The sequence below is a fragment of the Melospiza georgiana genome, chromosome 1 (genome assembly GCF_028018845.1).
Source record: "Melospiza georgiana isolate bMelGeo1 chromosome 1, bMelGeo1.pri, whole genome shotgun sequence".
Classification (NCBI taxonomy): Eukaryota; Metazoa; Chordata; class Aves; order Passeriformes; family Passerellidae; genus Melospiza; species Melospiza georgiana.
Window position 1 is genome coordinate 17,146,668 of NC_080430.1, and position 15,855 is coordinate 17,162,522.

Here is a 15,855-nt window from a genome sequence, read left to right on the forward strand (position 1 = left end):
AAAACCCTTGAACATTTTTGTATTGCATGAACTTTAGTACTGATCTCTGTGATGCAGAATTTTACTTGAGATTTGCCAGTGGTCTGGAATGTGTGTGGCTTTTGGCTCTAGTGCTGCTTTGTATGGAGGCTGGGTTGGTCCTGTCATTTTAACAGGCTGTACTTGGACTAAGTCCCTTCCTGTTGTTTGTCCCCACAAAGCTTGCTTTTTAAATTTCCCACAGTTGTTTTTACTGATGATAATAATTATATGAATGGCAGAGCAAGGGGTTTCAGTAACAAGAATATGGATAGTGATCTACTTAAGCTGAACTGAGACATTAGGTGAAGTGTACTGGTGATTTTCTGCAGCCTTATCTGGTGCTGTGGGATGCTGTGGGAGGGTGTCTCTTGTCCTAATAAGTTGGACAAGGGTTGAGTTTGAACTTCTGAGCTAACCCTTCTGATGGCTTGCTTCACTTTCCAGTGGGGGAATTGGGCTGCTGATCAGTAAAGAACAGTCCAAGCTGTAGGCAGGTGAATTCCAGGCCAGATATTACTCTGTGGATATTGGGATGTACTCAGCACATCATCCATCCCCTTGAAGTATTGCCTAGCCTAATGCATTGCAGAGAGAATTTCTTCAATGGAATTGGCTGTATGGCACAAGTGCTGTAAACCTGTTGCAGGATAACCACAGTCTGTGTAGATCTACTTGGATGACTTCCAGGTAGGTAGTTAGCTCCTGAAACTTCTTCAGAGTGTAGAAACCTGTGGCATTTGCTGCTGTGACTTGTCAGTGTTTCTCTTTTCTTTAATGTATAACTGATACTCTGATGTAATAACCATCCATAACAGCCAAAAAGTCTACTGTGGTGCAGTGTGTTTACAAAGCAGTCTGACAAGCTCTATGAAAAACAGATAAGGGAGAACCTGTATCTGTGGGGTACCTACTTATTTCAGTATGTAGCTCCTCAGTTATTTGCAGTAATCTTGGGACATGGCTTTCAACATAAATTACATTTAGCTCCTGAGCCAAAAGTCTAATCTAGTGTATACGGCATATTTAAACTTTTTAAAAATACATTACTGCTGCTTGGATGTGAACCACTTGGTCTAAGGACATATATTGTGAATAGTTTAGAGATGTCCAAGCTTTTTGCAATTAGCAGTCAGAAGTAACAAAGAAACCCTCAAGATCAGCTTTGATTTGTTAAAAACCTTATCAGATCAGTGAAGCAGCAGCTTCAGACTCAGATATCTGAAGTTCCACATCATGTTACAAGCCACCACTTTAGGGAGGTGTGTTCCTGTTTTCTGAGTGTGGAAACCAGAAGTCAGAATGTCAGAAGTCCATTCCTTCCATTTTGAAGTGTCCCCAGGTGTTTCTCAGGCAGGTTAAAGTACTGATGTCTAGGAGAATGTACATCTTCACCATTCTGTAGAAGTATTTCCTGTTGACTTGAAAAGTTGCTGTAGGTTGAAGTTAACACAAGCCCATAAGATGAAATTTTGACTGGGTGGTTGGTACGGATCTCTGAGCTAAAATGGCAAGACCTTAGTGAAGAAAACAGGACTTGGACACTCTGCTGTAGTGCTTGTGTTATCAGAAAGCATTCTCTAAATACCAAAGATAGATGCATGATGAGATGAACACAAGAGAATACTAATGAATGTATTGATGACTTTGCATAGTTGTATTCTGTGAATGCATTCTGTGATGCCCGATAGAGATTGCTGAATTCCTGTGGCAACTGACTGTAGTAATCCTAATTTTATCATTAACCAACTAATGATAGGTAGAATTCTTTTTTAAAAATACCAAAGCATAAGACGGAACAATTTTCTTGTGTTTGCTGTGAAGCAAATGCAAATGTACTGCAGTGTTGCATTTTAAAGGTGCATAAGCAGTGACAGCAGAGGCAAATAGAACTGAGTGTAAAGTTGATTGCTGAGAGTGATCAAGCCAGCAACAGAACTCCAAGCATCTGAAGAGCTATTGAGCTCTCAATACTTTAGAGCTCTGTTTCACTTACTGATTATTGGACCGCTTTAAGGCAGTTCTCTGTTAGTAGTTTATCCTGGATGAGTTTTTCTCTGCTTGAATTTGCACATATTCCAACAGCTTGAAGATGAAATATGTGGAGCAATCCATGGCACATACTAAGGAGGCATTTTGATTTGCTTTTGCTAGGCCAGCCAGCTTTGGTGTGATCTGATAAGCTGCTTTCTGACCTTTGTCAAATGGAACCAGTTGTTCTGGTGGGGAATTTATCTTGCAGGGAGTTTCAAGCACGGGGAATGGAACTGAAGTTGAAAGAGGGAGAAGAGAGGTTGGACAGTAGGTACTGAGGGTATGAACTGGTGTGTTTGAAGAGGAAAGTTTGACTTCTGAAGATGATTTTGCAGTGTGAGCTGATGAGATTTGTGGAGGGAGCCTGTACATGCTGTGTGCTGTATGAACTGGCACATGGTGGGAATTAGCTGAGAGAGAGGGAGCTGGGAGGGCAGATGGCTTGAACAATGCACACACAGCATTGTGGGGATGTGCCTGTGTGGGTGGCAGTTTGGAGAGGGGGAAGATGAGACTTGTAAAGATCAGCTGTAGAGTGGTGGAGAGGTTCCTCATCAGTGACCTTGACATGTCACTGAACTGGAGACTCAGTAATTAAGCTTCTGCTCTGCTTTTATTGTGTCAATTGCTTGGGTGCAGAACCAGTTTTTACTTTACAATAGTATTTATGTAAACTCTTCAAGGAAGTTTATAATCCAAGTTTCATTTGACAAAAATACATGGTATGTATTTTTGTGTGGATTGCCATGCAGTTTTAACTCTCTTTATGTGTCCCATTAAATTACATGTGAGGTTTGCTTTTTAATTTTTTTAGTATTTAATCTAGTTATGTGAAGGCAGTTGCAAACAGCAATTTTGTCATAGTCAAATGGCTGTTAAAGGTGAACTGGGGATACAGGTGGGAGTTTACAGAAGGGAATCTTCAAAAGCTATGATGTTCTGTAAAGAATATCCACTTTGCTACTAAAGGGGATCAAATTTTTGTTTATATCAAGGACAACTTGTGAAAAAACAATTTCTTTAAAGCTTTTATTATTAGATTGCAAAGTAATTCTGAACCATTAGGAAAGAAGTCAGGTGACAATCTTTGTATTGTGTTGTCTCAAAATGGAGTGGTTAACTAGTACTTATGTATTACATTGAATGTAAACACATGTGCTGTCTTCTAGTCTGCTTTCAGTTTTTGCTTAAGAAAAGATGTGAAAGTAACAGCTGAAGAACATTGGAAGTCTCTGCTGCCTCCTGTTTCTGTCACACAGTTCTTGGCTTCTCCCTCTACCCTCCTGCCTTTGCTGTCTGTGAAGCTTTTAGCTTATGTCTTGTGATGCCAGCAGTTTGCATTAAAATAATGCAAAGGACTGTATGTCAAGTTCTAATCTAAACTGCTAATCGGCAAACTGAAATTGCCTGAATTATCTGCAAGGCTGGAAAATGTTCCTGATCTAGTTCTTACAGGACATGAAATGCATTCCACATCTCAACTGTGTTCATTTAATCCTGCTGCCAAAGTAGTAATTTGAGCAAATAACTAAAACGTTTGGTGCTTAGGCAAATGAGAGCAAGACATTTAATCAACGAATCATTACAGATGAAAAGAAACTTGTTACACGCTGAAGTTTTCTTCTTTGACAACACTCAGTAATGGAGTGCTGTGACTTTGTCACCTCTTAGTGTTTAGCCTAATAGTATTTAATTGAAACTTTGTAATAAGAAAACTGCTTGAGTAAAGGCTGCAGATCTCCACTTGAGTTTATATGAAGTTGACTAATGTTGACTGCTGCTTTATTAGTTGTATCTATTTCAGTTAACCTTTTATTTCAGACGCCACTGATCTGCTACCTGCATTTTTACCATTTTCCACAGTGGCAGAAGTTAAAGTATGATAAAGTTGTTTTCTTTAGGCTGTAGTTCAATAGGACAATGTTTTTAAAGTCACTGCTAGTTGTGAGTTGAAGTTTAAAATATCTCTTTGGAAAACTAGCTTTGAGAAAAATTTTTTTGAACCTTTAGTAGTTATTTTGCAGGTTATGTTTTCTGAAGAAGCAAAGTGACTTTTACTATTTTTTCCTGACAGCTAGAAATGACAGTACTTTTTTTTAGATGAAAGGTAACTTTGTTTGCATTTGGAAATACTAAAAAATGGAGTTTTACATAGTCCCTCCTTAGTACAAGCAATAGCTGTTCTGCCTTTTGGCAGCAGATTACATTGAACCATTCTTGCTGCTTCACATTTTACAAGGCATCTGTATATGAATTCCATTTGAAGGATGGCATTAACCAAGTGTCAAGTGTCACTAATAAGTGTCAAACTTTGCTAGGAATGTTAGTCATGAATATGAACAAAATTCCTGGATTGGGGGGAACTCACCAGTGTTTAAATAATATATGAGCAAAATGTAGCAGAGCATAGCATGTTGCAGTATTTAGGTAATGATGCAAGTCTTATAATGTATATGAACAGCTTGCCTTCTGGTTTTCTTCTTAAAAATAAGAGACAGGACTTAAAAATGAATGAGTGTTTGGAAAGTGGAAAGCATAGGGCTCAGTTGAATGCTAATGGAGTGTCTTTGTTTCCTTGCTTCGTGCTTAACGTTGCAACTCTTGTGTGCAATGTGTGTAGAGTGTTATTCAAAGAAATCAACAATAAAAATAGAAGTCTAATTAGAAGGGGCTGTTAATATGGACTTTTTCTATTGGTTGCTGAGGTCTAGTGTTTGTTCCACAAATACGTAAAATTGGGAAGAAATTAGCACTGAGTCATTGTGTATGGCAAACTCTTCCTTATGCAGTGCATCTCTATTGCAAGTGGAAGGAAATTCTGGATAGTTGCAGTTTGCAAATTGGGTAACAGATGAAATACATGGCCTCCACTGCCATCTCCTAAGGTGTAATACAGGGAGTGCTTCAAAAGGGAGTTCTGTCTGTGTGTTTTCGTGGTAGAGGTACTGTTGGTATCTCCTGTTCTGTCAGAGAGGAGGGACTTACTTGGGCCATGCAGCTCAAGTCATGTAATCAGTTCCTGATCTTGGGCAGTAACCTGCCCTCTGACTAGGGAGCCATGCCTCAGGACAGACTGAGGACTTTACCTTAGCAAGGTGGGATTTCAGTGGGAAGGTTACCCTTTCCCTTTATTTTTACCCTTCAGGGGAAAGCATGTATTCCTTTCTGATGCCTCAGAATATCAGTGATGAACTTTCTCAGCTGTCCAGGAAAGTTTATTACGCTTTTGTGTGAGGAGGGATAATTTCACAAGTACTCCTGTATGCAGGAGGCCTTTGTGCATGCCATCCTGATTCTCTGCTCATCCTTCTCCTGGTCTGTGGGAGTAGTAGCCAGCATAGCTGGAGGGTGGGCTTTGTAGATAGCATGTGGAATAGGGGACACCCAACTGTGGGAAAATATTTTTCTGTCTTAATTAGCCTGGGCTGCATGACCTCATAAGAAATGCCAAAAGGAGCATTTCAGTGGTCATGGGGATTTGGAGGCTTTTTGAGAAATGAGGAATTGAACAGGCTTTAAAAAATCAACTCCAACAAATCATGGTAGTGTTGTTTTTCCTACTGAATGAATTGTTTCTTGGCATCTAAATTTATTATTGTTAAATATATTTCAAATACTTTCTCGCCTCTGTATGATTGAAGTTTTTTTAAAAATCTCATGCAGATCAAGTACTTTGGCTGCTCAGCCAGACCTTCTTTATTACAGATTCTTCCAAATGCTGGTTGTATTTTTTGTTCCTGTCCATTTTCCCCATCCACTTCCTGGCCTAAAACAGATGTCTTCTTGTTTTGCTTTGCAGGCTCCAGATAAAAGGAAAGCATTAGAAGAGACCAAAGCCTACACAACTCAGTCTCTAGCCAGTGTTGCTTATCAGATCAATGCACTGGCCAACAATGTATTACAACTGCTGGACATCCAGGCGTCCCAGCTACGGAGGATGGAGTCCTCCATCAACCATATCTCCCAGGTAACCTCTTTTCTTTTTTAATAGAGGACTGACAGTGTTGGAGGAGGCATTATTGTGTCTCTTATTATTGAGTTGGATAGTTTATGTTGATTTCTTTATTGTGATATAAAATGGTAAGGCTTTTTTCTTTCTAATGTTTATGAAACATCCTTTGTAATTAAGATCATGACCTAAAAAAAAATTAGTTCCTGTATCAAGAATGCTGGAATTTTATTTGATTTAAAGCAGAAATTAATTATTAAGATTTTAAGATCTGAAGCTGTGCTTGAAGGAGGGCTAGAGAGAAGGATTGTGTTTCTGAAGGAAATCCAGTTAGAAGTGCCATATGGGAGGTGGTATTTTATTTAACACATGCAGTGAGTTCATTTGTTTTCATAGCCTTGCAGGATATAATTTCATGTGCTGTGTGGAAGGGGAGAGGGATTCACATGCTGCCACTACCTGCTCAAGCCAAACTCCTTCCCAGCCAAGGCAGCTGAATGAGTGAGCTGACCTGACTTGAACTGTGGCTGCAGTATTACTGGAGTTTCTGCACTGAGGACATGGAGATAGATGGCAGGAAAGAATAGTTCTGTCCCTCTCTGTGGCAGCCTGTATTTCCCTGGCTGAAGCTTCACCCTGGCTGCCTGCTTCTGTGGGGGGGAAGCATTGCTGCTGCTGCCTGCCTTGTACCTGGTCATTGGCCTGATTGTATGCTAACTCAGCCAAAAGTGTCTGTTGTGTTTAATCTGGAAGTGGCTTGCTGCATTACCAGGTGTGTGCCATCTTAGTGCCAGTGCAGGCAGGGACAGGACTCGGTTATTTCACCCTTACATTGCTGTTCTGAAGTGGGCTTGAGGGAGTTGTTAAAAGCCCAGTGTCCGCTCTCTTGTGCTCTTACTGAAATTCAGTCAGATCTTCACTGGGCTTTGCCCTATGTCTCTTTGAGACGTTTTGTAAACAAATAGTACAGGATGCAACCTAAAAAGTTTTTCAGTGCAGCCAGTGAATTAAAAACCTTAGTTGGTCAACCAGCATCCTGTTGGTGGTACACCTTAGACCAAATAAGTGCAAGAAAATGCTTCTTATGGTCTCCGCTGTCTCCCTTCCTAGCCCTGCTAACTCTTACTGGATTTTTAGAGTTGTGGTTTCTAAACATCTTTGTGAAATGGCAGCACAGTGGTTTTATCAAAAGCATGTCAGCAGGGAGAAGACTCCAGTGCATATGGAAGGGCCCTCCTAGTAACAAACCTATCAAAAAGGCGTATGAGGTTAACGTGTGCTGAGAACTAAACACTGCTAAAAGCTGTGTGAAGTATTTAAAAAGTATCTGCTACTGAAACAGGAAAGTAGGAGGAAATGAAATTGCCTTTTTTTTTCTGTTAAGTATTCAGAGATGCTGGGATTATGACTACCTTTTAAGAAATGGCTGAAAAAAGAACTGAATCTACAGATTTTCCCAAGCATTGGATGCCCTCTTGTACTGAGCGCATCTTTTCTTAAGTGTTTGAGAGCTGCAGGGTGTGTGTCAAGTGATTATTTTTAAATTCTCATTGACCAGCTAGTATGGCTAACCATGGAAAAAGCCAAAATGTTTGATGCTAGCATAAAAGGTGTTAACCCACTGTACTATTTGCTGCTTGGACTGAAGGCACTATGCTGAAAGCTGTTGAGTCACCTGATACATGAACTGTTTGCTAAAGGCTGTGAACAATCAGTGCTTTGTAAAGCTTTTGAGGAGTGTTTAACAAGGTCACTTGCTTGTAGTTTCTGTCCTGGTTGGTCTTGCCTGAAACTAATCCTTGCTTATAAATGAACCTCTGCAGACTAATTTTGTAGAATTAAACTGGATACAGATAATGCACACATACCAGCTCAGATATTTGCTTTGAAGTGTTTCTGCTCAAATGCTTCAACTGCCTTTCTTAAATCAGCTGTACAATTGCTGTGATAGACTGTTGTTGTGAAATGCTTTGGGATCTCCAGACTGTCCTTCCCTGTGCCTGTATCAGTTGGGAATATTTTCATGTTACTAAAGCTTGAGGATGAACAAATTCTCAATAAGGCATTCTAAGAAGTATTGCCTAGAAGCACAGAGCTGAGGCATTGCCAGGTCAATTACTTGATTCTGGGGCTTGCAAAAAAGAGCAGCTGTCTGTGAAATAAGATACAATTTGATAGTTCTTCTAAGGAAGAAAGTCCCGTGGCTCTTCTGAGCCCAGACAGTTTCTGTTTCCATACTGTTTTTTCAGTTCACTGTGCGTGTTCTCCAGAATGACTCTAAGCTAAATCCCTGGATAGCTAAGCCTGATTAGTAGCCACTCTGTATTTTTCCTAGCTTTGTATCCTCTTCACTGGAAAAAACACTCATGAAAAGTTAGGTGATGAACTAGTGTGTTATATTGTTACTGGAGCCTAATTTTACAGATGGAAATTGTGCTTGGTTTTATAGGAAACAATTTATTTGGGTTTGGTTTCTGGTTAAGCACAAACACAGAGGCTTCACATGAGTAATCACAGTATGGTGAGGGAGCACTTTTCTGAGGTGGAGGCAATGGAATTGCTTTCTCATAGCAGCCAGAGCAAAAACCTGCCCAGATGCATCTGTATTTTCTGTAGTTACTGTTGTCTTTCAAGCTGTAATGCCTGGGTCTGGAGTGACCTGCCATGTGATTGTTTACTACACCCAGTACAGGGGGCTGTGTACATAGAGCTCAGCTCTTTGGTTTAAATCCTTCATGTTGAGCTGGAGTGTTGCCAAGCTGACCTGACCTTTCCAAGCTGCTCTGATATGGCAGAGCAGAGACTTGGTCACTCTTCTGGAGAAGCTTGAAAACCTGTCTGGTATAAGGAATCCTAGTTAGCCTGTTAGGCAAGATCTGGGGGGGAAAAGATAATAAGTGTACACTTGGCACCAACACGAGCATCAAGACTTCACTGAAGGCATTAACTTAGCAAATGGGCTAGACACCATCCTAAGAGAAAGGCCAAGTGCAGGATCCAGGGAATACCAGCCTGTCAGCCTGACCTTGGTGCTAGGGAAGGTCATGGAACACATCATCTTGTGTGCTAACATGTGACACATGAAACCAGGGAATCAGGCCCAGCCAGGATGGGTTTGTGAAGGCAAGTCCTGCTTGACCAACCTGATCTCCTTCCATGACAAAGAGACCCACTTAGCAGATGAGAGAGAAGCTGTGGATGTGTCTACCTGGACATTAGTAAAGCCTTTGACACCATTTCCCACAGCATCTCTGGGACAAGCTGGCTGCTCGTGGCTTGGATGGGTGTGCTCTTTGCTGGGTAGAAAACTCTACAGATGGCCAAACCTGGGAGTGTTGGTGAATAGAGCTACATCCAGCTGGTCACTGGTCACCAGTGGTGTTCCCCAGGATTTGGTATTGGGGCTGGTCCTGTTTAATAGCTTTATCAATGCTCTGGATGAAGGGATTGGGAGCACCCTCAGTCAGTTTGCAGACACAGCAAGTGGGGTGGAAGTGTTGGTCTGCTGGAGGGCAGGAAAGCTCTGAACAGGGATCTGGACAGGCTGGATGGAATGGAACTGGCTGGTGGTCTGAGGTTCACTGAGACAAAGTGCCAGGTGCTGCAGTTGGACTAGAACTCCATGTAGCATTCCAGGCTTGGAGGAGTATCTGGGAAGCTGCCCAGCAGGAAAGGACCAGGGGGTGTTGGTCAGCAGAAGCTGAACCTGATGCAACATGCGCCCAGATGGCCAGGACCACCAGTGCCATCCTGGCCTGTGTCACAAGTAATGTGGCCAGCAGGACTAGGGAAGTGATCATCCCTCTGTACTCAGCACTGATTCTTGGTTGTGCTCAGTTCTTCCTCTCCTCTTCTTGGAAATGAAAGTTGACTTAAAACAAGTACTTTAAGATACATTTTTTGCTGCTTCATTTCCATAAAGTTCAAGAGAATGAAGATGGGGCAGCCAGATTTCTCAGAGGAAAGAGGTTGACAGGGGCATCCTTGTTTACTGTGTCAAAACTGAAAAATGTAACAGATCAGCGCTCATGTTTATGTCAGAGCTGCAGCACTGGATGTAGCAACTATTCCTTTTTTTTCCCTCTACATAAACAGTTTTAAAATAGCTCAGTATTTAAATCCAGGCATGAAGAAAGCAATAGTCTCCTTTTAAAGAAATTATAATTTTCACTGGGAAACACTGCCCTCCTTAAATATTCAGTGTGAAGATTTTCTTTTGCATCTGAAGCGCTCCTCTAATACGCAATAGGGACTATTGCAAGAAAAAGCATTCTGAAAACATCACTCTCAGCAAAAAAAGATACACACACATTTTTTGTTGCCATTTAAAGTGATAAGCTTTTAGAACTAAAAAAATAATTTAAAAACTCCCCTGAATTAGTTCAGAAGAATCTTGCCTGTTACCATCCATGTCTAATTAATTGCATGTGTAATTCAAGTGCTATGTGCAAGCAGAAAGCCAAATGCCTTGTGTTGCTGTGGTATGGGTGTGTAGGTAAAGTCAGGGCAGCAGTGCAGATAAACAGATATCTGCTTGTAGGCTGAGTCCTGCAGCTGTAGCCTGTGTTGAATCACATGTGGACAATCCCAAATACTAAGGCCTTTCCAGTGGGTTTGCTGCCAGTCAGGACTGATGAGGGTTAGGTTTCAGAGAAGTCCTGCTGAACATGTTGTGGGGCTGTAAGGGGTGAGCTCCAAAGCAGCAGCAAGTTGGTGTTTGGCAGGGAAGAGGAGCACAAGAGCTGTTACATGCTCAGCCCATCTCTGGTGTTTGAAGAGGCAAAAGGCAGTGCAGGTACAGTGGTGACTCTTTATGATTGAGTTTTTGTGGAAAAGAGCTTTCAAGGTGTGTGTGTGCTTTGGATTAATGTGATACTGCATTTAGGGATTGCGCTGTATGATCACAGCATAGTTTAATTCATTTTTGAAAGCCAAGAAGTAGAAACAGGGTAGAAAATGTGACAGATCTGCTGATGAATGTGGATGGTCATGCCTGGAAAAAAGCAATTACATGAAGTACTTTAGTACACTTACAGATGGGAGCAAAAGACCTTTCCAGATCCTCTTAATGGTGACTGTGCTTGCAAAGTACAGCTGTCCAGGTACTTCTATGCTGAAGTTGCCTCATTAAAAGAAGTACATGCTTTGACCCCTGACCTTTGTCTCTGGCCTAAAGAACATATGGGCTAAATGGAAGGACTGTTAATTGGAGAGAAGATCAGCCAGAACTAGCAAATGGTTGACTGCTACTAACAGCAGGGTCAGTACTGGAGCCCACAGTGTTCAGAACATTCTTTGGAGACCGTTCAGAACATAAAGCATATCCTCAACAAATCTGGGACTAACTCTAAGTTAGGAAAGGTGATTCATGCACTCAAGGGCCGAGCTTCAGTACACAGGACTCTTATTGAACCAGCAAAATCCTTGGCAAACTGGGCAAGGTGCAAGGTCCTACACCCTAGGGTAGGGCCCAGCGTGCATTTTTATGCACTGGGAGGAGACTGTGTGAGTAGTAATGGGCTAGAAAGGAGCTGGTGTGCTGATGGGTGCTGTGCTGAGCATGAGCCAACACCACAAGGCTCTCTCAATAAGAGAAGCCGTGTGGTGGGGCTGCCTTGGGAAGATTGTGGCTGACAGATCAAAGGCAGTGATACGATTTCATCAGGAGCGCTGAATCTGGCTTGTTGGTTTTTCTTTTTTTTTTGTGTCACCTCTGTATTGTTCAAGAGTGATTTAGGGAAACCACTAACGCTAGTGAGTCCAGCAGACAGGGATGCAGAGATGGTCAGGGGCATGGAGCAGCCTGCAAGGAGAGGTTGAAGGAGTTGTGTTAGTTTGCTCTGCTAAAGAAAAAGCAAAGCAGTGATGCTATGGTAGCCCAGTAGTACTTAAGTCTGTTTCTGTCTCTGCAGTTAGTCTTTTGCCTGATAGTGACAGTGTAATGTTAAACAGCTAGCCATAAGCTGAAGCTTGGCAGATTAGTACATGGAGATGAGAAAAGCCTTTTTATTTTGGAGTGTGATGCAGCACTGGATCTCTGCCATGACTCTTTTTGGTGTTACACTGCAGCAGCTGGATGTATCCTAAAAGCTGACTTTGTATCCTTGAAAGGCATATGATAATTTATTGGAACTGATTGGTGATGGAGGGGGGAAGATAATTACAAAGTCAGGGGAGAAGCTGCCATCACATATCTTACAAATGTTGTAAGTTCCACTTCCATTCAGACTTTCCTTTCCACACATTCAGAAGTGTGTGGAGAGACCAAAAGTCTCAGCAGCAACTAGTGCATCATCGAATATTGTATATATTAGAAAACTAATGTCTTCTGTCTGGTTCTCTTGGACTGCCTGTGCCTGTCAGCAGCCACAAATACTCTAAATATGGCAAGAAACTTGCACCTTTTGTTTAGATTAAGCTTGCCTTGGGTGATGTTCTCTCTCCTAATAAAGTGCTGACAGTTATCTGTGGCCTTTGCTTCACATCCTGTTCTTCCTGTTCTCTCCCTCACAGAGGCCAAGGCTTCAAGAAGTTGTGCTGTGCTTGCTCTGTTTATCTGTCTGCTTATGAAAATTGTTTTCAACTTTGTGCATATCAGCTTCTACATGATATATATAAATTGCTCAGAAAATAGTGTAATGTGTAAGAGTTGCCTTGTCAGCCATTCAGCTGAGAAATTCCCTTCATGTCCACAAATGAATGCATGTAGGATGTCTGTAATCCCTGTGCAGTTCAGCTGATGCAGTCAAAAAGAAAACCCCAGCACAGTACCAACAAACAAATCAAAGAGCCCTCCCATGATACTCAGTTATGAACACCTATGAGAGAGCAACCACAACGTCAGCCTTTCTGTGAGGGAGAAGAGCAGTTGCTTTGATGAAGAAGCTGAATCAGAAACTTTTGTTGTACACTTATTTTTTTCCCCGGTGGAATGCAGGGTTTTGAACATATTTTTGGGGAATGAGCAAAGTTGCTTACTTTAATAGCCTTTGACTGTCATCAATTCCTGCATATGCTTACTCCCATTCCACTGTCTGCTAGAAGGGCAGTCTGAATGCATAGTTTTCAGTGTGTTTTAGACCATTAACACCTTCTTTCTGCTCAGTGGTTATTTTGCTGTAAGCTCTAGATACTAAATTAAGAGACCTGATGCAGCCTCTTGTTTTCTGAAGTCAAAGCCAAAAATCCAGGACTGTGAACATGACTCTGAAAGGCCTTTTTGACGATTTTGTGTAACAAAGGAGACATCAGTGTTTGTGCAGTCTTTTTCATTAAAACCTCTCATATCTGGGAGATAAACCATACAGACGAAATGCGTCACTGACCTGATATGAAGTCACATATTGGACTTTCCAAGGAATCTTGGGATTTTTTCTTCAGATGCATCTGGTTAGCTTGCTGCCTGAAAGTGATTTTACTTCTGTTTCAAGTCTTAGTAACCCACCAGTCATCACATATGAATACTTCCTGGTTTAGATAAAATTAAAGTTTTATCTCTGTCAATATTTTAATTGCATAAATGCCGTGTATGAGATGATAAGAACATTGTGCCTAATAAAACAGCAGGTAGCCAGCTACCAAAGCATTTACTCAGTTGTTGTACCTGTGCCATCCAGTGCAGCTATTTGGAATTTTGCTTTTTGTGGCAGCTGGGTAGTGGTGTGCTTTAACTGACTCTTTTTGGGGAAATTGAGGGGAAAAATGAGTACCGGAAGCTTACTTGTGAAGAGGATGAGCAACAGCATTCATTGTACAGCATCACTGAAGCTGCCACTCAAGAAAAAAATCCTGCTGGGTGCTTGTGGCTGGACTTCTTGTGCCATTCAGATAGGAATTGCTTAGTATTTTCTTCTGGCTGGTAATAAGTGCTTAGTTAACTTTGATCTGCAGGTGGAAAACCAAGTAATGATTCACATGAGTGTTTATCAGCCAGTAATAACTCTGACACTTTTTATGGTGCTGCTGGTTTGACTTTTTTCTCTTTATTAGTAGCCTTTTGGGGCCCATTGATACATGTTATGGATGTCTTGTAAAAGCCCCCTTACAGGTCATACACATACAGAGAACACATGGGAGGTCTATGAATTACTTGGTCTCTGGTCTTCTAAAGCTGGGACAACTTCTGTTGGTTTTTTGTAACTTTGATAAAGTGTGTATGAAGTGTTAAAATCTGTCCAACTATGTTAATCTTACTAAGCACTTCTGTGGCTCTGGAGCCCCAGTGGGAATTCCTTCCCTTCCCCAGCATCATCTCTGCATCACTGGGGCAGTCACAAACCACAGAGGGAAGTTTCCCTTTCCTGTACTGCACAAAAATGTGAAATGGTGTTGGGTGATATAATTTGTGGCTAAAGACCTAAATAGATTACCCTGAACATTGTTTATTTGGGACAGCTTATTTTGCTGGAGAATATTGTTAATTCTTCCCTGACCCTGCTGCAAGTGCCATCACAGAGGGGGCATTGTGGCCATAATAGAAATAAAACTCTCTAAATAGAAATAATAGAAATAGAAATAAATTTGTTTGTTTAAAAGCTGTACTTTTAAAAGGGTTTTTATTTTTTGACAAAACACAGAATGGGTTTTGAATGAGCACATTTTGATTGACAATTAGCTAAGGCCATCATTTGCTCTTTCAGTCATTCCTTTTTGGAGTGTTTACTATGTACATAGAAGTAACCAGCATGAAAGTATGTGTGCCTCTTTCTCAATTCCAAAATGTAGCTTACTAAAGCTGTCATTTTCCTCTCTAATATTAAATTCTAGTTCCAACAAATAGATTATTTTATAATTTTGGCTAATATTGTACCTAATTCTGTCTCATTGGCATAAAAATGTAAGTAATATGTGACCACAGAACCACATATTGATTGTGATGGTTTTGTATGTTGTTTGCTTCCTCTTTGAGAATCTGCTGAGTAGCTGTGACTTCTTAATGAATGTGTCCTTGTATGAGTGCTGATGTTTAATGTAGCTTCACCTGTTCATGCCTAAAAGCATTTTCTTTTTCCCCTCACACGTTGTCCAAGGATGATTATTTACAATGGATCCAGTGGTACAATTCAGCATGGTCTCACCCCAGGACTGAAGCATGGCTTGCTATTTCTTTAACTGGCTTCTCTGTCCTTGCTTGCAAGAGAGAAATAGTAATCAACCTGATCTTGTCATGCTATCTCAAATTCCTCTGTGTGGCAAGACCAGGAGCAGCAAGGGTATGATTAAAAGCTATTAGGCTTCTATATATAAACTAAGAACAAGTAGGATGGGGACCTTAGAGTTGAGAGGGGTCATGATGGAAATAATAAAACATATAATTGCTTCAGGAAAAGTCATTTGGGCCATAATTTGAAAATATAAAAACAAGGAAATTGAATAATGACTGAAGGGCTTGATTTGAATGTAGAAATTTCTGCTTGCATGATGAACTCAGTGTCTTAGAGGATTATTTTTTTTTCATTTTAAGTTATTATTTTTGAACTGTGTTCAAAACTGGGCTTTATAAGGTTGCAAGATAAGCCTTCAAACCACAAATCAACCTTTATCGGACTGGAAAGAAGATAAATGTCGTCTTTGGGAAGCTGATCCTTCTTTGTCCATTTATAGGATTTTCTTACTTGTGTTGTTAAGTCAAGTATTGAGCAAGATGCAGGAATGGTCAGATGTAGTAGAAGACTAGAAAAGAGGAGTTCTACTGTGAAAAAGGCTTGTCACCTAAGCTAGGCTGAAAAAGATGCTAACTGAAGTTTTTGAGCAGGGTACATATTTTTTTGCTCTTTAATAGCTCAAAGGTAGTATATGCTAAGCTAATAAATGCCTGCTGTTGTGGACTAGCAATTTATGCACTCCTTTAAATA

The 15,855-nt window shown here is 40.9% G+C and overlaps 1 protein-coding gene across 5 annotated transcripts in view; it reads left to right on the forward strand.

Moving 5' to 3' along the window:
- Positions 1–15,855, forward strand: part of ABI1 (abl interactor 1) — a 77,267-nt gene that overhangs the window by 16,906 nt on the left and 44,506 nt on the right. For all 5 annotated transcript variants that reach the window (XM_058039237.1, XM_058039246.1, XM_058039219.1 and 2 more), the window contains exon 2: positions 5,852–6,019. In XM_058039237.1, the coding sequence (XP_057895220.1) occupies positions 5,852–6,019 (168 nt within the window). The remainder of the gene's footprint in view (positions 1–5,851; positions 6,020–15,855) is intronic.